Source organism: Thamnophis sirtalis, unplaced genomic scaffold, assembly GCF_051295495.1.
Source record: "Thamnophis sirtalis isolate CommonGarterSnake01/CBP01778 unplaced genomic scaffold, rThaSir2_p1.2 scaffold_1, whole genome shotgun sequence".
NCBI lineage: Eukaryota > Metazoa > Chordata > Lepidosauria > Squamata > Natricidae > Thamnophis > Thamnophis sirtalis.
The window spans coordinates 69,483,479-69,510,691 of NW_028261381.1; the positions used below are offsets into that span (position 1 = coordinate 69,483,479).

Genomic DNA, 27,213 nt, shown 5'->3' on the forward strand with positions numbered 1-27,213 from the left:
AAGGATTGAATGGTGACATCACCATTGCCTGGGGGGCTCCTTTCACATCCCTGTTAAGTTGCCCATCGAAGTGGAACCCATTTATCTATTCACAGTCACCTGCTTTTGAACTTCTGGGTAGGCAGGAGCTGAAGCATATGGTGGGAATTCACCCCCTCCCATGACAGCAACCGGATCTCGAACTCAAGCTTGCCAATCATCAGCCTAGTGTCCTAACTTAATGAGCCACCACACTCCCTTGTTCATTTAAAGGCGGAATCATAACTCTAGTATTAGATTAGACTAAACTATTTTTTATATAAATATGCAGTTGAAAAGGCAGCAAAGCAAGCATACAATGCCCCCCATAACAGGATTTCTTCAACTTTTCAAAAGCATGGAACACCAGGGTTTTGTTTTGTTTTAAAAAGAAGAATAGCTTGACTGTTACTTTCAAAACAAATAAAAGGATACTTGGTAAATTCAGTACCTGGCTTGCCTTTGCAACAGCCCATTTGCCTGGCTGTGCATGCTTTACACATGGAAATCACAGATAGAGCACCAATGAGCGAGTTGGGCACCCAGCCTGAAGGGCCACACTTCAGACTGGCCACTGGAGGTCAGCTGGACTTGCATAGCACATCTGTAAGTTGTTCACAGAGAACTAGTATTCCTTAGAGTCTAGTTTAAAAACACAGAGCCAAAGAATGTGAAGTCTTGAAGTTTCTGATGGCCAGCTACAAGATCCTGGGCTGGGACTATTTTTCTCTCACTAGTGAAATCCAGCCCATGCAGAAATCCAACTTCTATTCTCCAGGGAAGTAGAAATGTGATCATTTCTTCCCTGGTGCCTGTCCATAAGGACACATTTGACCCCGGGGTATCATGGCTCTTAAGGAGACCCATGCTCATTATTAATGAAAGAGAAAAGTTTATTGGACAGGATGAAAGCAACCTTTGCATAGGAAATCAGTTGCATGTACTCAAATGTGTTACATATTTGCAACCCATAATATCACACATTCATTAAATTGAGATCTGACATCAGAAGGGGCATAAATTGTAAGGATCACAGTTGCTTGGAGTTCAAGAAAGAGGTAAAGTAGACCCCAATTTATGTGTGTCTCTCCCTGGGGGAATCTAACTGGGGTCTCATCCCAGGTAAGGAGGGGCTCTGTCTGAAGGCAGAAAAGTCCCAGGAGTTCCCATTTGCTTCCATTCATCCCCTTCTGTCACAGTCACACTCTGGCCCTTTGTGTGCGATTGTGCGTTTTTGTGTTTTTTTAAAACAATTTTTTTTGAACAAGGACAAACATAAAAATAAAAAACCCATCTCCCATTACAAATTGTAGAAAGTGTGTCAGTTGGTTACAGTATTTCCATGCATCTCTTCCATAGTCACCACCTGCTTTTCATATCAAATTGCATATTTTAAATTCACCTACATTCACGTATATCACAATTATTATATCTCAATCTTAATTTGACTATAATTGTTTTTACATCATTTACATCATATTACATCATAATATTCAAAATCTAGAATAGGATTATAGGATAACATTCCATTAAATCATCCAATCACAATACATCTTTATAACATATTCTAGATAAAGCTTTTAAACCTCCTAATCAGCATATATTGTTTATATAAAATTTCATATTATCAAACCCATGCTCATTATTAATTACCTTTTCTTTGCTTAAATCAAATGCGTAGGATTGTAACAATAATTCCTTTAAGCCCCGTAAGAAGCAAATTATGGTATATGCAAGAGCTAAAAGGCAGCAGAAATAGAGAATATATTGACTGAAGTTCCTAGAATAAATCCCTAACAATCTTCCCATATTCTTTAGTCCCGTTAGCAAAAGATCCAGATATTAGGCTTTAATGGTTACTTTTCAGGAACCTCATATTTTCTCTGGCTCTAAATGATGCTGCCCAGTAATCTTTTGCAAAGGCCATTCTGACCTGCTAAAGACTTGTTTCTTTTGCTGCCTTGCCTGAGAATCCTTTATGCAAACAATTATCTGACTCAGCAGTAGGCCTCCACAGCTTCTTTCTGCCAAATGTCCAGTTTCCAGACAGGCTGCCCTGACATTTGTTTGAATGAAGGAGAGTCTTTTCTGATTATACTAATCTTAGAAGAAAAAAGATTTTTTAAAAAGAAAAGCTGCTAGTGAGCTAAATGGAAGGGTGGGAGAGTGTGAAAGAGTAAATCTGTTTCACAGTTACACTTCCAACATCATCCTCTTGCAGTTGAAATACGAATTCAGCCATGCAAATGACAAATTCAACTTTGTCCCCTGAATAATGATTATCAACCTGGGGTGCGGGGGGACTGGGAAATTTGGAACCCTCCTTTGCATATAATCTTTGAAAATGAATCAGTATATCAAACAGTACAATGACATTGATGGAGGGTGCAGGTTTTTTGTTGTAAAAAATAAATAAAACAGTTCAGTGGGAAGCTGCTAGGAGCATTTATATTTGTGCATGGCATACAAGGGATCCCATATCCAATGTCGGCTTATATAACCATGTAGCAGAGCTGTAGAATCCTCTCTTTTGAAGTTAATCAAAATGGGAGACACTTAGCTGCATACACAAAAAGCTGTAAAAGATATATTACAGGTAGTTCTTGACTTGCAACCACAATTGGGGACCAGAATTTCTGTTGCTGAGCAAGACAGTTATTATTGAGTTGCTCCTAGTTGCTTTTTGTTAAGCAACTAGGAGCAACCTAGTTGCTTATTATTAAGTGAATCACTGTGATTGTTAAGTGAATCATGTAAAACTGGTTCCCCCCATTGACCTTACTTGGTGGAAGCTGGCTGGGAAGGTTGCCATTGGCGATCACGTGATCTTGGGGATCCTGCAATGTTCCTAAGTGCAAAGACCAGTTATAAAGTCACTTTTTTCAGTGCTGTTGTAACTTCGAACTGTTGCTAAATGAATAGATACAAGTCAAGGACTATTCGGACTTGTACTAGGACTACAAAACTATAGAGATTAGTATTTCATTAGAAAAATTGTTTCGACCCCACTTTTCAGCTAATAGAAAATTTCTTTTCCTGAATTTCCCTTTGGTTGATCATTCAGTTTTCACAGAAGCCAGTTATTATGTATGGTTTTAAAAGCCCATTTGCAAAACATGAATGTAGTAATATTCTCCCATGGGTGTTCCTTAACAACTATTTTTAAGAAGCATGAGAAGATAAAGACTCCCTTGAGTCTCCTGGTAATTACATGGACATATTACAGCAGCCTCCAAATGATTTGTCATTGCCTTCTTTCATAGGGTTAACCATACTGGTCAGCGGTGTGCCAGATGACTCAAGATGATTGCAGAGATGTAGAGAATGTCCTCATTACTGCCCACAGCAGTCAACTCTTTTATAGTAACCCCATGGTTTTGTTTTATTTCATTTTCTTAATTTTCAAATCCAGTCTATTACCCTGGTGCTCCCTGATGGTTTCCTTTCCAAGGACTAACCAGATCTGACCATACATTTTGAAACCAGCCAATCTCCACTAGTGTTTGTCACTGAGCTCTATAAAGAGAAGCACCCTGCCTCTAATAACAGGGAGAATATAGTCTCACCATAATTAGCAGCTATTGATAGGCTTACTTTTCATGAATTGTTTGATCTCCCTTTAAATCCAAGTTGGAAGTCGTTTGCATATCCTGAATTAACAAATGTAATTACATGTCCTTATGTTATGACAATCCCAAGATGTTCCCAAGATCTAGTACTCTTAAAGGGTAAAACTCTTTGGTAAATATGTTCTCCATATGATGTGTGTGTGTATATAAATGTATCCACATGTAGCCCGCAGACATATATCCGATGATATCCCTTTTCCAATTGTTTCATATTCAGAGAAAATAGAAGGAAATTTGAGCCACTAAAGTTGCTGCCTTCCAGAAAAGTGGGGGGGGGGGCGACTTTCATTCACCCTATAAAAGGTAGATGGGGAAAAATCCTTCAAATTCAACTCCTATGGAGAAAAAAACCTACCAGTGTGATGTTGCTGCTATTTCTGGAAGGAAAGAAACAGTTCAGCTTTCTCCAAAAAGACAAAGTTACTCTTTCCTTCAAGCTATTGATCGGGTAAGAAGGAATAATTTTCCTCCAGATCGTTCCTTTCTTAAAAGCATTTCTCAAGACTAAATGGTCAATAGGCTAATGCTCACCTGGAAGCCCATGTCTCTTCAGCTATTTGATGATCCCTATCATCCTAATCTTGTCCCTTTAGTTTTGCTCTAAAAAGAATGAAATATAACGGAAGACTTTGTTTTTTAAAAATGATTTTTTAAAATGTGGATTATACAAGGGCTAGATTAGCAGTCAGGCATTTCTGTACATGAGGGAGGCTGCGATGAGAAATCCCACTTTAAAATAATGATGCCAAATGTCCATAAAAAGGAAAGGTAAAAATTTCTCCTGGTCAGTCATGTCCAAATCTTGGGGTGGGGTTTGCTCATCCCTATATCTTAGCCATGTTTCCTTGGACATGTGGCCAGCATGACTATATTCTGAGGCGCATGCCTCATGGAACACTATTACCTTCCCACCGAAGTGCTACCTATTTATCTACTCACATTTGCATGTTTTGAACTTTCTAGGTTGGCAGGAGCTGAGGCAAGAATAGGAGCTTACCCTGTCATGTGGTATTTGGACTGCAAAATGCCTACTTTTCAGTTGACAAATCAGCAACTTAACCACTAGATCATAACTACCGGTACATACAGGTGAAACTTGAAAAATTAAAATATCATGCAAAAGTTCATTTATTTCAGTAATGCAACTTAAAAGGTGAAACTAATATATGACATAAGACTCATTACATGCAAAGCAAGATAGTTCAAGCCGTGATTTGTCATAATTGTGATGATTATGGCGTACAGCTCATGAAAACCCCAAATCCACAATCTCAGAAAATTAGAATATTACATGCAATCAATAAAACAAGGATTGTACATAGAACAGTATCGGACCTCTGAAAAGTATAAGCATGCATATGTACTCATACTTTTGGCAACTTTTGCCAAAAGCACCAAAACCTGGTTCAATGACTGTTGGATTACTGTGCTTGATTGGCCAGCAAATTTGCTTGACTTGAACCCCAAAGAGAATTTATGGGGCATTGCCAAGAGAAAGATGAGAAACATGAGACCGAACAATGCAGAAGAGCTGAAGGCCGCTATTGAAGCCTCCCGGTCTTCCATAACACCTCAGCAGTGCCACAGGCTGATAGCTTCTATGCCACGTCGCATTGAGGCAATAATTGCTGCAAAAGGGGCCCAAACCAAGTACTGAGTACATATGCATGCTTATACTTTTCAGAGGTCCGATATTGTTCTATGTACAATCCTTGTTTTATTGATTGCATGTAATATTCTAATTTTCTGAGATGGTGGATTTGGGGGTTTTATGAGCTGTAAGCCATAATCATCACAATTATGACAAATCATGGCTTGAACTATCTTGCTTTGCATGTAATGAGTCTTATCTCATATATTAGTTTCACCTTTTAAATTGCATTACTGAAATAAATGAACTTTTGCACGATATTCTAATTTTTCGAGTTTCACCTGTATAAAGAAACTTTACGTTGGAGAAGGGGAATAGCAAGGGAAGACAACTATCATACAACCAGGTTTACAAATGAGAATTAAGAGGTCATTCTAGATGGTTTAACTCTAACCAGGCTTCAGTCTGTACTTTCTCCCTTTTTTAATAGGGTAAAAAAATCCTAGTCAATAGTTGCAGTCAGAAGGGAGAATCAGAAATGAATGTCAAAGGTATAATGTAGATAAAGTCTCTTAGGATATCAATGCTTATCCATCTCTTCTTTTTTATTCTAGGATGCATTTCGGGCCTTTCATCCAGATATCACCTTTGTAAAGAAGTTTCTTAAGCCATTATTGATCGGAGAGCTTGCTCCAGGAGAACCCAGCCAAGATAGAGGAAAAAATGTAAGTAAGAGATGGCTTTCCTTTCTTTTAAATGGGAAGACCGAAAAGAGCCTGAAGGAAGTGACATCACATGAAGCATCTGTAAGAGAGAAATGGAGAGAAGCATTGAGGTTAAAAATAGGGTAGCAAGAAAATAAAGCGGGGGAAAAAAGTAACAAAACATAGAGAAACTGAAGATAAGATACTGAAAAAATTGCTAGTGCCTTCCTTAAGTTGGGAATACAATACATTGATGTGTCTCCTTGCCTAATATTAGCTGAACTCCTCTCAGGCAACAAAATATGCAGAAGGAAATCATGCATAAAGCATTTACATTCAGATATTTCACCCAATAGGTGTACAAATCTTTGAAGGGGTGCTTCATTTTAATAAAGACCCACAAGAATCAATCTTTGGAAGAGCCAATGTTGCTTCTCCTCCTCCTCCTCTTTCTTCTTCTCCCTCTCTCCATTCCTTCCCCTCCTATCCCTATTGCCGCTCCCCCTCCCCTCCTCCATAAAAGACAATGCAAACAACTCAGAAAGGAAAAGGAAAATAAAGAATAGAAAGTGCAAGAGGGAAAGAAATACTCAAAAGAGGAAGCAAAACAAGAGAAAGAGAAAAGAAATATTTAAAGAAATGGCTTCCACTTTTCCTCACAAGAACCACAAACAATTTTAGTAATTTTCAATTTCTATAGGATTGCATACATGTATCTCTTCTTCCTATAACACATTTCCTATCCATATGCAAATCCATAAATCAGGGTCAGCAATATGTACGTAAAGGATTCACAGCATTTTATAGAAGCATGTTTTATTTTAACCTTTGTCAAACAAATCAGCTTTCTACTTCTTCCTTTTGTCTCTACCATTTTTTATCTTTAATTCAATTAGATGTTATCATAGGATTTAATAACTTGTCAGTTTTTTCCATCTCTTTTTTTTTCTGTTTAAATGTTTTATTCATTTTCATTTTCAATTTTGTACATTCACTTATATACTGGATATTTACAATAATAATAATAAGAAAAGAAAAACCCCAACCTAAACACAACTCATAAACCCAACCTATCACTTTCATACACCCCTTCTTCTCCCCCTCCAACTTTCCTTTCTCCCTCCAACGATCACCCCTCCTACTTCCCTTTCCCCTCCTGCCTTCCTTTCTCACCTTCCTCACCCTCCTTCCCCTCTCATCCTTACATTCCCCTCTTCCTCCCTCCTTACTTCTCCCTCTTCCTTTCCTCCACTTCTCACTATGGTGCATTTCTCTATTCCTTTTACGCTAAAAAGAAAAAAGAAAAGAAAAAAAAGAGAAAAATAAAAAGAAAAGATAAGGATCAACAGTATACAAGTGTATTCTTCTTATTCTATATATTGAAACTATATCTCCACCCACCCACCCACCCCCAATGAACCCCCCTCCCTAACCCCCTCCGACTTCCCAGGTCCCACACCCGGCACAGTTCAGTACCATTCACCTTCAAAATATCTTATTAACAATAATAATGAAAATAACATAAAAAGAACACTCCAAAAAAGAAAAAAAAAAGAAAAAGTAAATAAAAAAAAATTTTTTTTAAATTCTTTTGCATTATGCTCAGCCTCCCATCATTCTTAAAATTTAAACAGTGTGAATCATTCCATTTATATTTTGTCCTCGTCCCTTACTTCTTTGATATTTACCCCCATCTTCCTGTAGACTCTCCAGATAGCCTTTCTTAACCTTATATTCAAATATTAGTTTATACAAAAATCAATTTATCTTCAAATACAGAGCAGTCTAATCATGCTTTCGCTACTCATCTTCCTACCCTTCGTTTCACGTCTCTATTCCTCCCAAGGCCAAATTGCATATACCAGTTCGTTCAATCCCAAGATCCCTTCATCAATATCCCGCTCCACCTTCCTTTCTGCCCCACTCCTCCCAGCTCCATTCATCCCAAACCGCAATTCAAATAAATCTTAGTCCCCGCTTTCCTCACAGAAAACACTTCATGCGCAGTTTGGATTGAGATTCAAATAAGTCTTGTAAAAGTCCCGTATAATATCTGTCTAGAATAAGCAATGCTTCTTTCCATTCCTCATCAGTACACAGCTTTACCATTTCATACCAAACAGAAATCCTAAAGTTTTAATCAGTCCAAAAGCTTAAAAAGTATTTTAAAGACATCGCTGGATCTATATTCTTTACTTTTCTGCCCTTTCGGAAAGAGGAGGCTACCCTCTCCCTTATCACCACGTGTCCCGCTGCTTTGAGAATATGACTAAATCCTCAGTTTCCGCTCTTCTGCCTCTCCAGTAGAGGGGGAACAACTCCCTCCTTCTTGTAACCAAGTGACTTGCTGCTTGTCTTTCCTTCACCTTGTCCTTCCGCATTTCCGAGTGAGTCAAGCAGCCCCGCCTTCAGAGTTTTATAATAAAAGTCCCGAGCTTCCGAAACAGAATTAATACGAAATCTTTGATTTTCAAACGTAACTGTGATTCCAACTGGAGCTTCCCATTTATACTGTATTTGACGATTTCTAAGTTCTTGGGTTAAGAAAGTATAGCCTCTCCTTGCTTGCAGCATCTGGAGTGGGATCTCTTTAAAGACAAACAAATCATGGCCATCGATTCGTAGCCTGTTGTTGTAAAACTTTTGAGTAATCACATTTCTGGATTCTCTTGTGAAAAAGTATATAATTATGTCTCTTGGAAGCTGTCGTTGCTCTGCTACACGCGAATTCTGGCGATAGATTTTTCGAATATTCCAATCAAAATTGAGTCCCGGACCTCCCACCGCTTGGCTGAAAGCTTCTACAAACGTCTGTTTCAAGTTCTCTCCTTTCTTTTCAGGCAGTCCTCTAACTCTTATTGCAGACGCCTTTCTGTTATAATTTATCATTGTAAGTTGTGTTTGAGTATTTCTAATCTCTTGTTGTAATGCTTGGATATTAGAAGTCAAATTAAAATTAGCCTCCTCCAAAGTTTCCAGTTTAGACTCCATTTCTTCGATATAATCTGTCAAAGTAGACGTAACTTCAAACATATCCGCCTTTATTTGGGCAATTTTAGTCTGTATTTTATCGCATAAATCCAGCACAAATTCTTTAATTTCTTGTTTAAAGTCATTAATTATTTGAAAGAAAAGCTCCTGTGTCAATGAATCTCCAGTAGGTGGTGTAGGAGACAAAGGCAGCGATTTACTAACAAGTTCTTTAAGCACATGCGGGGGGGATTTTTTTGCCTGCTTAGATCTGGGAGGCATTATAGATAAAAGCTGAGAATAAACAGATAAACAGTGTCTTCACCTGGTCAGTTCTCAATAAATTATTTGTAGATTTTGCTTGTTAATGAGTAGCAGTCTCCGGGGAGATAAAGCCAGTTAATTGCGTCATCAATCACCAACACAGTAAAAACGCCATTTTGTATCCCAATTGCACAAAGAAGTTTCAAAGGAAAAACTAGGCTGGTATTTAGATAGTTATAAAAAAAAAACATCACAGGAGTGAGACCCGCTCGTTTGCCTTAAGTTGCTTTAAACAATTTATCATTGTCCTGAGTGGGGGGGTCGTCTGTCTAGGGCTGCAAAAAGGCAGCTGCGAGGAACTGGCTGGAGATAAGAGCTCAGTTACGCTGGATCTCTTCTCCGTTCGCAGCCCCCCAAAAAAGAAAGGGGGATGTGAACTACGAATGAATCCTAGCACCTGAGCTTCTGCCTGCCCCTTTCTGCCAGAAAGGGGTGATATCTATTGATCTTAATTAGATATACAGACCAGAACTCTGAAAGGGGCTCCGTTGAGCTCCTTCGGCGACAGGCTCCTCCCACAGGAAGCCAGTTTTTTCCATCTCAAAGGCTTCTTTGAGGCTTTAGCAAACCTCTTTTGTGAATCCAATAAAGCATCAGTTCCCAGGTCATTCTCTTGGCTTATCATTTGTATTTCTGCTTTGTCAACTCTGTCCTATAAGCCACATCTTTTAAACTTTTCCAGTATTTCAACAACTTCTTTATAATATTTCTGCATTGTAGTTGCTAGTTTCTGTCCCCATTCTTCAAATATCTCCTGGAGTATTTCAAATGCCATGCAATTTTCTGTCATTTTGTTATTGCTGACCAATAACAAAAGCAATCCTGTCCTCTCTTTTTCTTTTCTGTTTCTTTCTATGCCTGAAGTCTTTAGTCTTCTTTGGTAAAGAATATCTGAAATCATAAAGTCTCACATTTCTATTAGAACAAAAGGTAGATTAAAGAATTTGATTCCCATGAAAGTAGTGTTTATTTAAATATTTTCAAAATCTTATAGCAAAAGTACTAATAATCCAAAATTGTGTGGTCCTTTAATTCATTTATAACTTTCCTGTTCTTATCTGTAGAGGTTACATGGGACTCAGCCAGTTTCAACTGGGAAACTGTGAGCATCCTAGACCAAACTAAATCCAAAAATGCTAGACAATTCCTAGAAGTTTGGCATTCAGACAAATCACTAGATAATAGACAGATAGAGCTGAGCTATACTTACATACCATTCAAAAGAGACAATAAAAAGACTAAGATGGAAATAAAAAGACCCAAAATGCATCCTCTCCAACAATCAATGCCCAGATAAGCATTAACACTAGACAAGCAATACCCCAATCAATACCTTAATCAAGGTACCAAGGAACCAAGGAGAAAATCACATCCCCACCGAGGAGACAAGGTACTGTATACAAACAGGGAGCAAATCCTATAGCCACTAGCACTGGTGTTACCCAGTTGGACAATGAAATGTCTGTAAAAAAACAAGCAAGCACAGTCAAAGATTCCACTCTGAGTTACATGTATTCTCTTCCATGGAACTGCTCTATTTCACAGGTTTTGGTCATGACCATGACATTATCTCTATTTGTTCAGAGATGTACTAGCTTGCCATCCCTCATCTAGAAGCCTGTCTTCTGAACTTCTGATGGTTTCAAAATTGAAAGTTCCAGTTGCAATGCTAAAAGTGCAAGGGCATCTATTCAAAACAGGTGCAGTATTGTTGATTGAGGATTTAAGATGATATAAAACACCTTGATAAAGACTGTTGTGTTGCCTTTGAAATGTGAGCTTTGCTGAGGCTAAGCTCAGACTCCTCACACAAGCCTAAGCATGCAGCTGAGATTAGAAATTGTGGTGCCAAGAAGGAGGTATAGTCAGGGAAGCAAATATTCAGGGATTTTTCATCACTTCTAATTCCACCTGCTAGGATTTTGCTCCCTGCCTCCTCTCAATTAGCTGCTCATCAAATCAATAGTATATATTTCATCTTCAAATGAAAAGGGAGGGGGGAAACATTTTGGAAGGCATATATGTGTGCATGTAGGATCTGTTGGGAATTCCTTAATCCCTGCATCTTTCTTAGGATATAAAGCACTTTTTCATCTTCAAATTTAAAGTGCTTACAGCCCTCTCCCTTTTCCTTCTTCTTCACATGAGATCAGGTCTGGTTTTTCTGACTGAAAGCAACCTGCGCATGGCCCTTTAGTAACCTGAAGCTTTTCTGAACTCTGACTTGGAAGGTAGCTTCACAGAAATGTCCCTGCCTCTTCTTTCTCATCTGTCCCTTGTCTCCCAGCCATTCAGAATCCTGTAACTCCCAGCTGTTCAAGCTATCAATTATTCAGCCCCTCTGCTTTGGTTGAGCAGTTGCAAGCAAAAGCCCTTCTGTTCCCTCTTTCTCCTTTTGGAGGTTACAATTAGGACAATAAGCCAATGTCTAAACATCACCCTGCAAATGCTCCATTAGGTTCCACCACAAAACCGCGTTCGACTAAAGGGCGCTCGACGAAACCGCGTAGCTGATGTCATCACAGCGCGACAACAGCGCGGAGAAAAAAGCACGCTGTAAACGCTAAAGCTAAAATTAACCCCTAAACCTAATCCTAAACCTAACCCTAAACCTAACCCTTAACCTAACCCTAAACCTAACCCTAAACCTAACCCTTAACCTAACGCTAAACCTAATCCTAACCCTTAACCTAACCCTAAACCTAACCCTAACCCTTAACCTAACCCTAAACCTAACCCTAAACCTAACCCTAAACCTAACCCTTACCTTAACTTGAATCGGCTTGCTTTCAAAGCGCTATTTAAAGCGCCCTTTTTTCTCCGCGCTGGCTGTTGTCACCCTGCTGATGACATCAGTGATGCGGTTTAATCGGGTGCGCTTTAGTCGAGCACGGTTTTGTCGTGCCACGGTTCCATTAATGCTTTCGGTATTCCTTATCAAAGATGTTAATTGGTTCCTACAGCTAGGTGGAAATATTGAGAAGCATAAGGTTCGGTATATCATGTTATATCTCATTAAATTAGTCCTGCCTGACAATGGCCACATCAGCCACAATGATTTTCAATAGTAAAATACTTTGGTACCCTCCAGTCCAAACATCATGATCAGGAACTCAAAGAATCTCAAAGGAAATGTTACCTTTTTACTATTTATATAGAGAAGACCTTGTGTAAAAGAACTTCCCTACATTTGTGCCATCTATATCTGAAGGATGATGCAAAAGAGCAAGATTCCTACTGCCCTGAACCCAAATAGTTACCTGCCATGTCGAATTATTGAGCTTTCATTTAGCAGCCAACACTAAAGTCAAGAAGAGTTCAGAAATAAAAAGTAGAACTCTGTATTCTGTGCATCCTTGGATCTAGAATGTAGCATTTTGAGAATCAGGGTGCATATAATATATTTTGGTTTGTTATGTTGCATATATCAATCATATATCATTATATTTCTATCCCACCTATATTGTTTTTATAAATAACTCAAGGTGACGAACATACTCCTTTCTCCTCTTATTTTCCCCACAACAATAACAACACTGTGACGTGAATTGAGCTGAGAGAGTGTGACTGGGCCAAAGTCACTGAGCTAGCTTTCATGAGTAAGGCAGGACTAGAGTTCAGTCTCCTGGTTTCTAGCCTAGTGCCTTAACCACTAGACAAATATTAATATTTTTTCTTCTATTTAGTTTTTTAAATATATTTTTATTGTTTACATAAAAATATATTGAATATAGTGTAATTGTCCTGGCGTGCCATAAAATAAAGGTAAAAAGAAATAAGATATATACTATTTTAAACAGTGCTACTGTTGTACATTTATTTTGACCATCATATTCTAGAATGTCAATTTATCTATCATTCTAATACCTACATTCTAATACATACATAGTGTCTCTTTCCATGTCCATCTAACCTGATTCTTTCCCATTCCAACTTCTACCTCGTGTTTCTAACTATTGATAGAATCTATTCCATGTAACATAGTATTCTGCATCTCCTTTATCTTTTATTTTTAGGGTCAGTCTGTCCATTTCCACAGAAACTAGTATCTTCCTTATTGTCTCATCCTCTGAAGGGGTGTTTCAATCTTCTATTCAGTGTGTTTTCTTCTATTCAGTTTGTATCCAATTCTCAGAACTGTCTGGACAAGTCCCTGCAGTTTCCTTGGCAAGGTTTTTCAGACTTGGTTTGCCATTTTTCAGAAGTGGTTTCCTAGGGCTGAGAGAGAGAGGAAGTATTTAATGTTTTGACAGGACAGTTGAAGTTGATAAGGTTATGAAAACTGTTGTGGCCCAGCAGGAGCCATTGGAGTTGCCGACAGACTCCGATAGCGAGGGACCCTATGAGTCGGCTCTGGAAGATGTGGAGGACCCTGGGCAGGGTGCAGACTCTGAGCAGAGACCAGAGAGGCTGGTTGGCCACCAGGAGGCGCCTGAGGCATGGAGCAGCAGTGAAAGCCAAAGGGAGTTTGTCCCTGACATCAGGCCCTGGAGCAGTGCAGAGGAGCAAAGGGAGTTGGTCCCTGACGCCCGACAGAGAAGGGCAGAGAAGCGCAGGCAGCAATTATGGAGGCATAGAAGATAATCAGGCCCAGGTGGTTGTGATTTGGCTCCTCCCAAGAGAATATATAAGAAGAGACTTTGGGAGGAGACCTGTTGCAGGACACAACCGTTATACTAGGCTGCAGAAGCTCTTGTGTGTGTTTCTTATCTGTGGGAGTCTGGGTGGCTGCCAACTTCTTGTCTGTGAGTAATTACTGTGAATAAAGCATGGCTAACAGTAACTTTGTGTCGGCGTGACTCACCGGATGGAGTGGGGTCAGAACAGAAGAAGTCTATATAGAAGTCTTGCTAAACAATCAAGCACTGAATCCATGAAGTTCAGCATTGGCCTGACAGAGCAGGGTGAAGGTTGTGTAGTGCTTAAAACTGAAGCCACCCATTTGAGCATAAAATATCCGATATCTTGTCTTTTTTTCTTTTCAGCCGCAGCTAGTAGAAGATTTCCGTGCCCTGAGAAAGACAGCAGAGGACATGAAGCTTTTCAAATCCAATCCTGTATTTTTCTCCCTTTATTTGGCTCACATCATTGTGATGGAAATTTTGGCTTGGTTAATGGTATCATATTGTGGGACAAGTTGGAGCATAACCTTTGTACTTTCTATCATCCTCACAGTCTCTCAGGTGAGTTTGTTTGCTAAATACTGAACGTTATCAATGCTTGGTCACAATGTTCATTTGTCATTGAACTCTTTAAATAAATGTACAAGTTACTTAAACTTCCAGGTGACTCTGCTTTTTGGTGGGGAAAGTGAAACAAATTATAATCCAAAAACTAAAATCAATTAGTCATCATTCGAAAAATGATTTGTTCTCAATATTTTTCTTTTGCTCTCACCCCAAATGGTTGCAAACTGTCTGCTTTTGACTTGCAAACTTATTGAATTTATCCTCTTATTATTTTAAATTGGTTTTTGCCAAGTAAAAGAAAATCCTATGAGGTCTAATCACTCCCCAAGCCTAGCATAATGTCAATGGAATATCCTGTGTTCCACACAATGGGAGTGTTAATGACTGAGGATTGGCTTGCAAATGTTGAATAGAAAGCCACTTGCACTATTTAATATCTCATGTTAAGAACTGAAAGCCAGGAAGCAAGAGAATCTGGGAAAAGCAGGAAAACGGAGGAGATGCAGAAACGGCAGGGTAGGGAAAGCAGCAGAGATAAGATAGTCAGGCACTGGATGGTCACTCAGAGTTCAGAGATTTCAGCAGCAGGATCAAATATTGTAGGAAAATATTTAAATGGAAAAATATCTACAGGTAGTCCTAAACTTATAGCCATTCAGTTAACAACTGTTCAAATGAGCCGAGGTGGCGCAGGGGTTAGGGTGCAGTACTGCAGGCCACTTCAGCTGACTGTTATCTGCAGTTCAGCGGTTCAAATCTCACTGGCTCAAGGTTGACTCAGCCTTCCATCCTTCCGAGGTGGGTGAAATGAGGACCCAGACTGTGGGGGCAATTTGCTGACTCAATTTGCTAAAAATCTGTAAACCGCTTAGAGAGGGCTGAAAGCCCTATGAAGCGGTATATAAGTCTAATAAATAAATAAAGTTACATTGGTATTTTTATAAAGTGACTTATGACCAGACCTTGCACTTATGACTATCTCAACATCTCCATGATTAAAATTCAGGTGTTTGGCAACTAGCATGTATTTACAATGGTTGCTGCATCTCAGGATCATATGATCATCACTTGTGATCCTCCCAACTGGCTTCCAACAAGCAAGGTCAATGTGGAAGTCAGATTTGCTTAATGACCTTGTGATTCACATAATAACTGTAGTGATTGTCTTAACAAATATGACAAAAAGGTTGTAAAAATTAGGCTTACTTAACAACTGCCTTGCATAACCATGGGAATTCTGGTCCCAGTTGTGGTCCTACATCAGCCAGGACCACCTGCATTCAGATTTTTTTCCCCTTTGAACACAGATGCAATATTTGGAGAAGCATTACTAAATGTTGCTTACCAGATTGCTGTTAGCAACTTTCCAAACATCCTTCTCTCTAAAACAGTTGACAGGGACTGCTGTTGATCTCCTAAAAGTAAATTTGGGAACCCATTTATTTGGGTTATGAGCAGGCAGTGTGGTGTTTGAATTCATTTTATTTCAACCACAAAAGCATATAGGACTCTGAAAGGAAAACATGTATAAATGAACCATGGTTGCACAGTGATTAGAATGCAGTACTGCAGGCTACTTCGGCTGACTGCCAGCTGACTGCAATTTGGCAATTCAAATCTCATCAGGCTCAAGGTTAACTCAGCCCTCTATCCTTCCAAGGTAAAATGAGGACCCAGATTGTTGGGGGCAATATGCCACTTAGAGAGGACTGTAAAGCACTGTAAAGCAGTATATAAGTGCTATTGCTATATCTTGTGTTTTTGTATAAAACAAGACTGGGCAAATTTAATTTAGTCAGTTGTCCCTTTAATTAAAATGGAAGATAAGACGTAGATCAGTTATATGATGTTACTGTATGGAGCAGGGGCAGAATTCTCCTTTTCTCTTTTTAGGGAAGGAATGAACTTTGTAGTTTTGCAGGTTTACTAACACTGATTTTTGTAGTTCATATTTTGGTGAAGAGACTAAAAGTGCAGCTCATGGATGCTGGGATCCCACTGTGCCATCTTGAAGGTATCTTTGCACTCCTTAATCCTTTTCTTTTCTTTCCAGGCCCAGGCTGGATGGTTGCAGCATGACTTTGGACATCTCTCTGTGTTTCAGAAGTCTATATGGAACCATATAGTTCATAAGTTTGTGATTGGTCACTTGAAGGTAAAGCGTATGCCTTTCAAATTACAATAGAATGATCACATCAAGATCTAATGAGGCTATGTTGCTTACCCTTTTCTGGGCCTTTCATATCATCATGATAAGAGGTACTCAGAGAAAATGGGCTTCCCAACTCAGGAAAATTTGGAGAACCAGTTTATTATATTTTACGCTTAAATTCTAGCATCAAGCCTACCTGATTTGCTTCAGTCTAAGGCAGTGGTTCCCAAACTTGGCAACTTTAAGAGCTCTGCTGGCTGGAGAATTCTGGAAGTTGAAATCCACAAGTCTTAAAGTTGCTAAGTTTGGGAACCACTGGTCTAAGGAATAAGCAATAAGTTTTAGAAGAGTTTGTGTAGAGAATTGTATGTCGGTAACCTGCATTCATAGTATTGGAGGAGGAGGAGGAGGAGGAGGAGGAGAAGGAGGAGGAGAAGGAGGGGGAGGAGAATATCGGGACGACTTTATGGTCTTACTAAAGAACCTATAGAACAGATTGCTACAACATGTGGTTCTTCTTTACTAGAGACCTTCTGTCAGAAGCTGCACGTTCTTCTCTCAGAGATGTTTTTAATAGATCCTGCACTGAGCAGGAATAGATTAGATGACATTTATAGCTATTTCCAGCTCTGTGATTCTATGATAATACATGGAATGAACAAAGTGAATAAACAGAAGTCATCTATTTTAAGCTGATTAGAAGAACACTTAGAACAGCTTTGTTTAAAAATCTCCATGTAACATATTTAGCAATCACAATTGGGATTGGCAACTTGTTTAGAGTCTATTTGCATAAACAAGTCAGTAGCTAAACAGGACTACCTATAATTATTCTGTAGAATTTGCAATTACAAACTAATGTTTACTACCCTTGATGGCTTTAAAGGAAATTAGTTCAATTCATAGAGGACAGTTCTATCAATGCAATTGATCTATTAACTATTGTCTATAGATATTCTCGAGGTCAGGTTAAATCTTCTGCAAGAAATATAGGAGATGTATATCTAGTTGGAAGGAAGACATTTTGCAGTTAAGTAGCAACAATGTGCTGAATTCAGGCCCTCACTTTTAATGGAAGAAGAAGTTTATTTTGTATTTTAATACCATGCATCAAATCAAACATAATTTCTTGCTTTTCATAATTCTTTGAAAATTACAATATATAAATGAGGAAAAATTATATATACAAAACCATATCATATGGAAAACGAGCATTACAAAATGAGAAATAAAATACTATAAACTAATGTAGGCAATCCAATTTTTAAATAGCAGAAAGAGTTTTAAGTCATTGTATAATTGATGAAGCATGGGTGCCTTTCCAATTTTGGAGTATTATATTTTATAATCATGAAAGCATGCAGTATCTATTTCCATTGTCCTTCTGATTCCAAGTCACTGATATAGAATTGAAAAGAACATGAAGATCCACAAAAACAATAAGCCTTCTGGAACAAAAATAATACATGAAACAACTTCTTTGTAAAAGGAAACCATTGTAACAAAAGAGCACATCATATAATCCAATGATGCATTTTGAGCACCTCTCCAAAAATTAGCTGAACCTATCAAATTCTTCCTTGCAAAGATATAAAATAATAATGAGCTGTAACATAATAAATGCCAATATTTCTTCTGTTCATGTTCATAGGCTCGCAAGTTATACCCGATCCCATGTTGTCCCATATTTTTGCATATGTAATTCTATTGTTATTTCTGCTTTATTATTGTGTAAAAACATATTTAATCTTCTAGAGGATTTCTGGCTAACAGCCCATTTCTAAAGGACAAAAGGTTAATGAATGGTGTTATCTTTCCGCAATTTTAGCAAAAATAATATTTTTTTATGTTGCAATCCTCAAATAACAACAACTAGAAAATTGTCTTCTAATTCTATTAAGTGATCTAAAGTACTGTGTACATTCCACATTCTACCATTGTGCCATTCCATGCTATGCTTTTTTTTTTTTGGCAACTCTTATCAAAGGAGGGAGAAATCCTTATTTGGCTGGACTCCAAACATTTTTATATTTACATTTGATAGCTTGACAAGTATTAGTTGGTTGCAGAAGATACTTTGAGGAAAGAGTTATAAGGGAATCTATATTTCTTTCAGTTGGTTTCATAAATATTTATCAGCTTGAATATAAACTATTACCTGTAATGAAAGAATTGTCCTGCTAAGGGACAGCACCTCACTGATCTTGGCTAAACTCAGAAAGGCTAAATGTGCTCAGATTTGTATTGGATGAGAAACAACCAGCAAACTATGGGCTTGTAGAAAAAAGAATCTCAGAAGCAAAAGAGAACTATTGTGTCATTGCCAACAAAATCAAATGGTCTGTCTACAAAGTTATCAAGGGGAGGCCTTATGTTTTTAATCCCCCTCTTTGGTTGTATGCAAATGATGACCTTGACAGCACTTTAAAAAATGGATTCTCCATATGTCTCCATAGGGTGCGTCAGCAAATTGGTGGAATCACCGGCACTTTCAGCACCATGCAAAGCCAAACATCTTTAAGAAAGATCCAGATGTGAACATGCTGCATCTCTTTGTTTTGGGAGACACCCAACCTGTGGAGGTAAGATGAAAAGATTCCAGTGCCTCAGATCCAAAGAAAATTCCAGAGGCAGTAGAGACCCAGAAAAGTCTAGCCCTCAAGGCAAAATAAATAAATAAATTACTAATTCCTTGTAGAAAAAGGAATACTACAGAAGCTTCTGTTAGCCAGTGTCTGAAACAAGTGTGCTCCCTCTCAGTCCTCATCTCTTGCTTTATCTGCATGGGATTCCTCAGAAGGACATATTGGACAGCTTTATTATCAATTCCCTTTGCTGGCAAAACTCACAGCCATGGTGCAATGCATCACTCTTTTTCAGAATCATATTACTAGGACTGGTAGTTGAATAGAGAGCTGATTCAGAGAACTGCCTACCTTAGTAAGCATAGTGAAATAATTGATCCAGGTGATTAATTAAAAAAGCAGGTAAGGAAAGGCCACAGTTTTATGTCCAATATCATATGTCACCAAACTAGCTGCTTTTTACTTTATACTCTGTTGACAGAGGAATTCTTTTGAAGCAAAATTAGTATATATTTGTTTACTTGTTTTCTGTTACAGTTTGTTTTTACTTTTTTTAAATAAAATTGCTGCCCAAATTCTATAGAAAAAAAAAGAAGCATTGAAATCTGTCACAGGTGATATTTCAATTCATTTATAAAGATTAATATACAGTACCAAATAGCCTCTTATCTATTATCCAACTATGTTTAAAATCTCTTAACTACTTGGTAGGATGATATACAAGTGGCCAACTTTTCCTGAATCAAAAAGTCTACTTTGGGATGGTTTGATATATAATGATGTGGCATAATAGAATTCAGAAATGCAAAATTTATTATGCTTCTTCTTGGAAACCCAAATTTCATTATCCATTGTCTGGTACAAAATACGTTCAGAGTCCAGAAATTCCAAATCCCAAGCTAAAACTTGTTCATAATTCTTTCCCCAATCTGGTTTCCCATTGAGAATCAAAATGGAAATCAAAAAAACCTTGCCAATTTACTGCAAACCCTGCAGCAATATATCAGAAGATCCAGTTAGATCTACTTTCTGTTTACACTTTCTCTAAGAAAGTTTTCTTTCCATATTCAGTTAGAGATGACTTATAAAATCCAGGTGAGTTTTGCCTTGTGTAGATCAGCAAGAAAAAATAACAATGGCATGTGGTTCTATATAATGGCATATTTCTTATGGACAATGCTAGAAGAGTGTGCCCCTGTGATAGACATGTCCTTGAGACATGTCTATGTCTCTACTCTTCTCCAGAACAAAAATGAACTTTAGCTGGTTCATCTGCTAGTTCACTTTAGCACTTACCATTATTACGCAAGGACCACAAGTGTAGTTAAGCAAGCTTCTCACATAATTGTGAATTCTGATTTCATTCTGACTTCCCAATTGATTTTGCTTGTGGGAAGCCAGAAGGAAAGGTCACAAATCATGATTATGTGATCACGGGATGTTGCAACAATTAGAAATTCAAGTCAGTTGCTAAGCACCCATATTGCAGTCATGTGATCGTCAGGTTGATGTGAGAAACAGAACTTCGATGATCAGTTATAAGTGCCACTCATTCAAAGCTGTTGCAGAATCTGTGGTTATATTATTATTTGTAAAACCATCCTGTCTGTATTATGGTAGCCACTAAACCTCAGTTCTTTGAAGCAATATAATGAAAAATATTGAAATCTGTAGAAGTCATCTGAAATAGCACAAAGATAAATTTTTAGTATTTAGATTTAGAAATACGAATGTTTTAGAACTACAATGCCTACAATTTTAAATAAGTATCACCAACAGGTGCAGCAAATTATGTCTGTATCAAAATTAATATATTTAATTTCCCCAATGTCATTGAAGTCTTGTTTTTTTCTGTTGTTCATCATAAACATAATTTTAGTGGTATGGTACCAAATTGGGGTTTTATTGTCTTGAATAGTCAGCACTGAAAAGTTTTTGTCTTCTCCTTCAGTATGGAAAGAAGAAACTGAAATACTTCCCTTATAATCATCAACATGAATACTTCTTTTTGAGTAAGTATAGTTCTTTATAGAGAAGGCAGAGCTGATATTTATTTCCTGCTTATTTTTCCATAAGTTGTCCCCAACAGTGATATTGCAATCAATTCACTTATGTTTTCCCTATATGTTAAAACTGGCTTGTAAGTTAGAAGCCTTGTCTCTTTCTAAACTTTTCAGGAAGTAGACATATTTGAAAGTGCCAGAGCACAGTCCTGGGAATTGGCTTCAAGATTACAAAATGCCCATCATGACAAGCACAAATTGCTCTGGGCACAGGAAATGCATCTTGAATTTAAAATGTTTCACACTCACAATGGGGGATGTGTTGTTCTGACTGTAGTCAGATGTTAAAAGATGCCTAACTTTGGAACACTTCCAGAATGATTGGAACAGCACTGAAAGATTTCCTGTAAAGTCAGAACAACTGTTTCTGATTTGGATGGAGCATTTTAAATTGGAAGCAGTATTTTAAGCTGTAGACATTTTAAAATTGAAATCAAAGTACAGTGAAACACCTACTGAGCACTCTCACAATTTCCTCAGCCAACCCACATCTTTCTTAGTACCTTAATCTTACCCCAGTGTCTTTTTAAAGGCAGATGGACTTCCATCCCAGTTCAGGGTTGCACCATCTACCATATTTATTATCTAAGGAGAGCTAGCATAGCTGTGCCGAGCATTCTTGTAAATGGTTGGTGCTAGAGATTTATGTTGCTTTCAGCATTCTCATTTCCTTTTTATCAATTAAATAATATTTTGAAAATTAAAGAAGTGGACCAGGAGCTATATGGTCAAGAGGGAAGATATCTGTAGGCACATTGGTTCCCAGAGGATATCATGTTGGAAACACAAGTCCTGATTATTTTAATAGCTTAAAATATTGGGCCGAACACAGACTCAAAAGAGCATTTGTCATCATTTACTGCCATATACTATTAGAGAGGGAGGGAGGGAGGGAGATAGCTTCATTGCAGACATTCGTTTTTATGTTGTTTTTCAGTCCCAGGACACCATTCTATGTTTTATGTTGCCTGCTTCCCCTAATGCGTGTTGTTTTGTTCACAGTTTTCCCACCTCTCCTTATTCCAGTCTATTTCCAAATGCAAATCTTCACAACAATGTTCAAACACAAGTTCTGGGTGGTAAGTGAAAAATCCCACATGCCTTTTATTGCTTTCATTTCTCTGCATGAAATGAAAATTCATCTGAAGAAGATCTCAGCTGAGGGTTGAAGCAAGGTCTCTATGCACATTCTTTGGAAAAGAAATAATTGTTTGCCTAGAGATAAAAGACATATCGCATTTGCCATGTATAATGTTTTTCTTGTCTCCTAGGACCTGGCATGGGCCTTCAGCTACTATGTACGCTACTTTATCACCTACATCCCATTTTATGGATTTCTTGGGTCGCTAGTTCTCCTCACCTTTGTCAGGTAGGGTTAGCTACTAAAATATTTAACAGATATTTCTGTTGGTTTAACCAGTCTCAGAGGTTCAAGACCAGATAAATTATAGTTTCATCTATTTCCAAACAAATCTGCCCAATGTTTGTGCACAAGAAGGACACATTGTGACTGACTGATATAAGTCCTCGCTTAATGATGGTAACTGGGACAGGGAACTCTGTTGCTAAGCAATGTGGCTGGTAAAGAATGACTTCATGTGACCATTCTGACTTACAATCGCAGTAATGACAGTCCCAGTTGTCATTGTTAGGTGAATCCTGTGTGGTTGCAGCAACTCATGGGTATGTAATTTGCAATCTCCTGCCAGTTTCCCCTTTGTCTTGGCTTGTTGGAGGCTGGCAGTGAAGATTGTAAATGGCAGTCATGTCACTGCAGGATGCTGCACTGTTGTAATTAGGAGCCAGTTGTAAATTGTGATTGTGGAGATGCTGCAATGACTGCAACTATAAGGGCCTGTCTTCAGTTCCCGTGTCCAGGGTCATTATAACTTTGGTTGTGGTTGTTCAGCGAGGACGATGTGCTTGTTTCTGCTATAGACAGGCATTATCTGCACTACACTTTCCACCAGTGAAGTATTTTGTTGCCATTTTCCCTCCTAGGACTTTCCTTGATTTTATCAATTGTTCTAATATGTACTTACTTATCATAGATTGATTGATTGATTGATTGATTTGATTTGTGTGGCAGCTCATCTCATCATAGCAACTCTAAACAGCTATGTATTAAAACACAATCCACAATAACATCAAAACAATATTAAGAGTTGCTTTGTAGAGTCAGATGAGTGAAATATAAATTTAATTAATAAATAACCTAGAAAGGCAGCTGATTGATAAATGCCAATCTACAATGAACTCAGAACCACAACTACACTGGCTTCAACTTACCTCCTGGCTCTCAAAAAACATTCATGACTTTAACATTTTCTGGAAGCCTAGCAGAGTTGAGTTCAACCATATCTTGACAGATAAGGTATTCCAAAACCAAGGTCTTACAGCAGAAACATCCTGTAAGATGATATTAATCAATGCTACTGAAGAGATGGGTGGAAATAGCTTCCCACATACATATAACCCTTTCCCACTGTTAATTGCACTCTGAAAACCTATTTTTTCTTCCAGGACTTGAGTTAGAAGTTTCAGAGCAGGGGCTAAGAGTTAGTTGGTGGATGATGCAAATATATATTGCAATGTATTGTTCTCTCAGATGATTGCTGTGCTGTTATATAATGTGTGTGTATCTGTGTGTCTATATATCTATGGTTGTCTTTTTTAAAAAAAAATCTTGTGAAGCCACCCAGAGTAATTTTGGAGACTTAGAAATTTGACATATAAATCAATAAAATAAAGGCAAATGACACATCAGAGAACAACTGTATGCCTACAAAATGTGGGAAGTTCAAGATTGTTCTGACCTATTATTAAGTTACTGGATATAAACTTAATCTTTGACCCTTTTGTTGGCCATAGTTTCTCTAGATTACAGCTTTCAGGCTTTTGAGCTCAATCCCCCTCTCTCTTTCTTGCTCTTTAGGTTTATGGAAAGCCATTGGTTTGTTTGGGTTACTCAAATGAATCATATTCCAATGGAAATTGACCGTGAGAAGCACAGAGACTGGCTCAGCTCCCAGGTAATCTTTCTTTACTGAAATCTCATTCCTATCTGGGAATAAGTGTCATGGAGTCCAGGGGAGTTTCTGAATAACCATGCTTGGAATTCTCTGGTAGAGTACTGGGAATGTATCCTACTGACTTTATCTCAGGTTTGATTAAACTAACAAAAATGTTCCTCCATGCTCCACACTTCTTGCAAAGCAGACTATAGTGGGTTAAGGATTTAATTTAGCAAAATTTTAATTTAACTAAATCCTTAGTCATCATTAATATTACAAATATCAATCTAGTCTGGCATCTTGAGTCAAAGGAACAATGGTTGACCTATTTTTCTAAAAACATGAAGCTGGCTATAATTCAGATCTACACTGCTTTGTTTCAAATGTTGTTTGAAACATATTATTTCTTAATTTCCTGCCTCTTGCAATACCTCACTATTTTGAAGAACTCAAAAGATAACCATTTTAGTCTGTAGTCAGAGTAATAGATTGCAGCATGTCCACAGTACTGTAGTGGCAGACTTTACCAAAAAGAAAAAAGTAATGAATTTGAACTATAATCTCTTTTCAAATTCAGATTTATTGGGATTCACAATTGCCTTTCTTTCACAGCTGGTAGCTACTTGCAATATTGAGCAGTCTTTTTTCAATGACTGGTTTAGTGGACATCTGAACTTTCAAATAGAGCACCAGTAAGTATGCAATGTTTGTTTCTAAAGGAACATTGGCAGTAAAAATACATGCACAAGATGTAATAGTCACCTTGGAGAAAATGGAATAAGAAAAAAAATGTTGGCTAACATCAATAACCATAGAATTTCAGTATGCTACAAGGATATGTAATATTTATTAAATTTATATGGTACAAGCATGTGTAATAATTATTAAATTTATATGCTGCCCAGAATCAGTTAGCAGAATGAAATGGGCAGCATATAAATTTAATAAATGAATAAAATGCAATGTACATAAAACTATTGTACAGATAGTCCTCGACTTAAGATTGAGCCCAAAATTCTGATGTTAAGTGAGTTTTGCCCCATTTTATGACCTTTTTTGCCACAGTTGCTAAGTGAATCACTGCAGTTGATAAGTTAGTAGCATGGTTTTTAAGTGAATCTGGCTTCCCCATTGATTTTGCTTGCCAAAAGGTTGCAAATGATGATCACATGACCTTGGGACACAGCAATAGTCATAAGTATGAACTAGTTGCCAAGCATTTTGACCATTCCAGTGGTCTTCCATATAATAGATAGATGATAGATAGATAGATAGATAGATAGATAGATAGATAGATAGATAGATAGATAGATAGATAGATAGATAGATAGATAGATAGATAGATAGAATTCTTTATTGGCCAAGTGTGATTGGACACACAAGGAATTTGTCTTTGGTGCATATGCTCTCTGTGCATAAAAAGACAAGATACATTCATCAAGAATCATAAGGTACAACACTTAATAGTCATAGAGTACAAATAAGCAATAAGAAAACTATCAATCAATATAAATCATAAGGATACAAGCAACAAGTTACAGTCATGCAGTCATAAGTGGGAGGAGATGGGTGATAGGAATGTTGAGAAGACTAATAGTAATAGTAATGCAGTCTTAGTGAATAGTTTGACAGTGGTGAGGGAATTATCTATTTAACAGAATGATGGCATTCGGGGAAAACTGTTCTTGTGTCTAATTGTCTTGGTGTGCAGTAAAACATCCAAATATTCCATCTAATTAGAAATGGAAAGGCTAACACACACACACACACACACACACTCACACACACACACACACTGGAAAAAAATTAAAAATAACAAGATTATGAAATCTTTCCCCACCGTTTTAGTTTAAAGTATATATAAATAATACAAGTGTGTATATAATGACCTGGATATATGGATAGAAAGAGAGCAGAGGTGGGTTGCTCCCAGTTCAGCCCAGATCGGGCAAACTGGTAGTGGCAGCGGCAGGTGGCTCTGCCCACCCACCAGATGCAGGTGCAGAAGCATCGCACACCCACAAGCATGTGCACAAGCACAAGTAAACCGGTAGCACCGGGATTTGCAACCCATCCCTGAAAGAGAGAGAGAGAATGCAAAAGCTGTTGAGCTCCAGCCAAGCTTGCCATAGTGCCTCAAAGCGATGTACTCATACTTTAGATGCTGAAGCAATACAGTCCATCATGTCACTTCTGGATTCAGCCATCTCATCTGGCTGTTGAACAGACTCTATTTATTTCCATCATGCATGGCATGTCCCCCAGAACTGCTGTTCCTGAGCTTTCATCATGCTTTCTTCTTCTGTTTTATTCGAGCTTGTTTCCCACAATGCCACGCCACAACTATCATAAGATAGCACCGTTGGTAAAGTCCCTGTGTGCCAAGTATGAAGTTCCTTATGAAGAAAAACCTCTTCTGAGAGCATTTGCAGACATTGTTGGGTAAGAGACTCCATGGGGGTTGTCTGTCTATTTTAACTGTTGGAGGGTATAGAGATACGAGTACAATTTCATAACGCCAGCCAGCCATATTTATATACTAATGGGTTACAGAAATGCAGAACTACTTAATCTGTATGCTGATAGAGTTCTCTGTCTTTGTTACAAGTGTTTGTTATAAATTCAAGCTTGGGAGAAAATTCAGGGGAAGTTCAGGGCTATCTTAACGCATGGGCCTGATGGGTACTTGCCAGTGGGCCCCATGAGCATAGGAGCCCCATGCTAATCTGTGTATGTTAACCCTTCAATGCACCTTGTATCATATAAATACAGCAACATATTTATTACATTTTACTGCATTTTTATTAATACTAACATTCAAATATATGTTTAATTTTATCAACCATTTACATTTTTATTCCTGAGAGTAGTTGTTGTAGGGGTCCCAGTTCACTGCTTTGCCTGTGGCCCATCATGCTGTTAAGGGCTGGCTTGCACAATCAGACTTCTGTTATACCCTCACACCTGTCTTCTT

At 38.0% G+C, this 27,213-nt stretch overlaps 1 protein-coding gene across 1 annotated transcript in view; it reads left to right on the forward strand.

Moving 5' to 3' along the window:
* Positions 1–27,213, forward strand: part of LOC106538426 (acyl-CoA 6-desaturase) — a 35,134-nt gene that overhangs the window by 6,817 nt on the left and 1,104 nt on the right. Inside the window, exons 2-11 of the mRNA XM_087715303.1 lie at positions 5,853–5,963; positions 14,222–14,419; positions 16,479–16,580; positions 19,034–19,159; positions 21,114–21,174; positions 22,228–22,304; positions 22,497–22,594; positions 24,161–24,257; positions 24,852–24,931; positions 26,556–26,681. Coding sequence (XP_087571429.1) covers positions 5,853–5,963; positions 14,222–14,419; positions 16,479–16,580; positions 19,034–19,159; positions 21,114–21,174; positions 22,228–22,304; positions 22,497–22,594; positions 24,161–24,257; positions 24,852–24,931; positions 26,556–26,681 — 1,076 coding nt within the window. The remainder of the gene's footprint in view (positions 1–5,852; positions 5,964–14,221; positions 14,420–16,478; positions 16,581–19,033; positions 19,160–21,113; positions 21,175–22,227; positions 22,305–22,496; positions 22,595–24,160; positions 24,258–24,851; positions 24,932–26,555; positions 26,682–27,213) is intronic.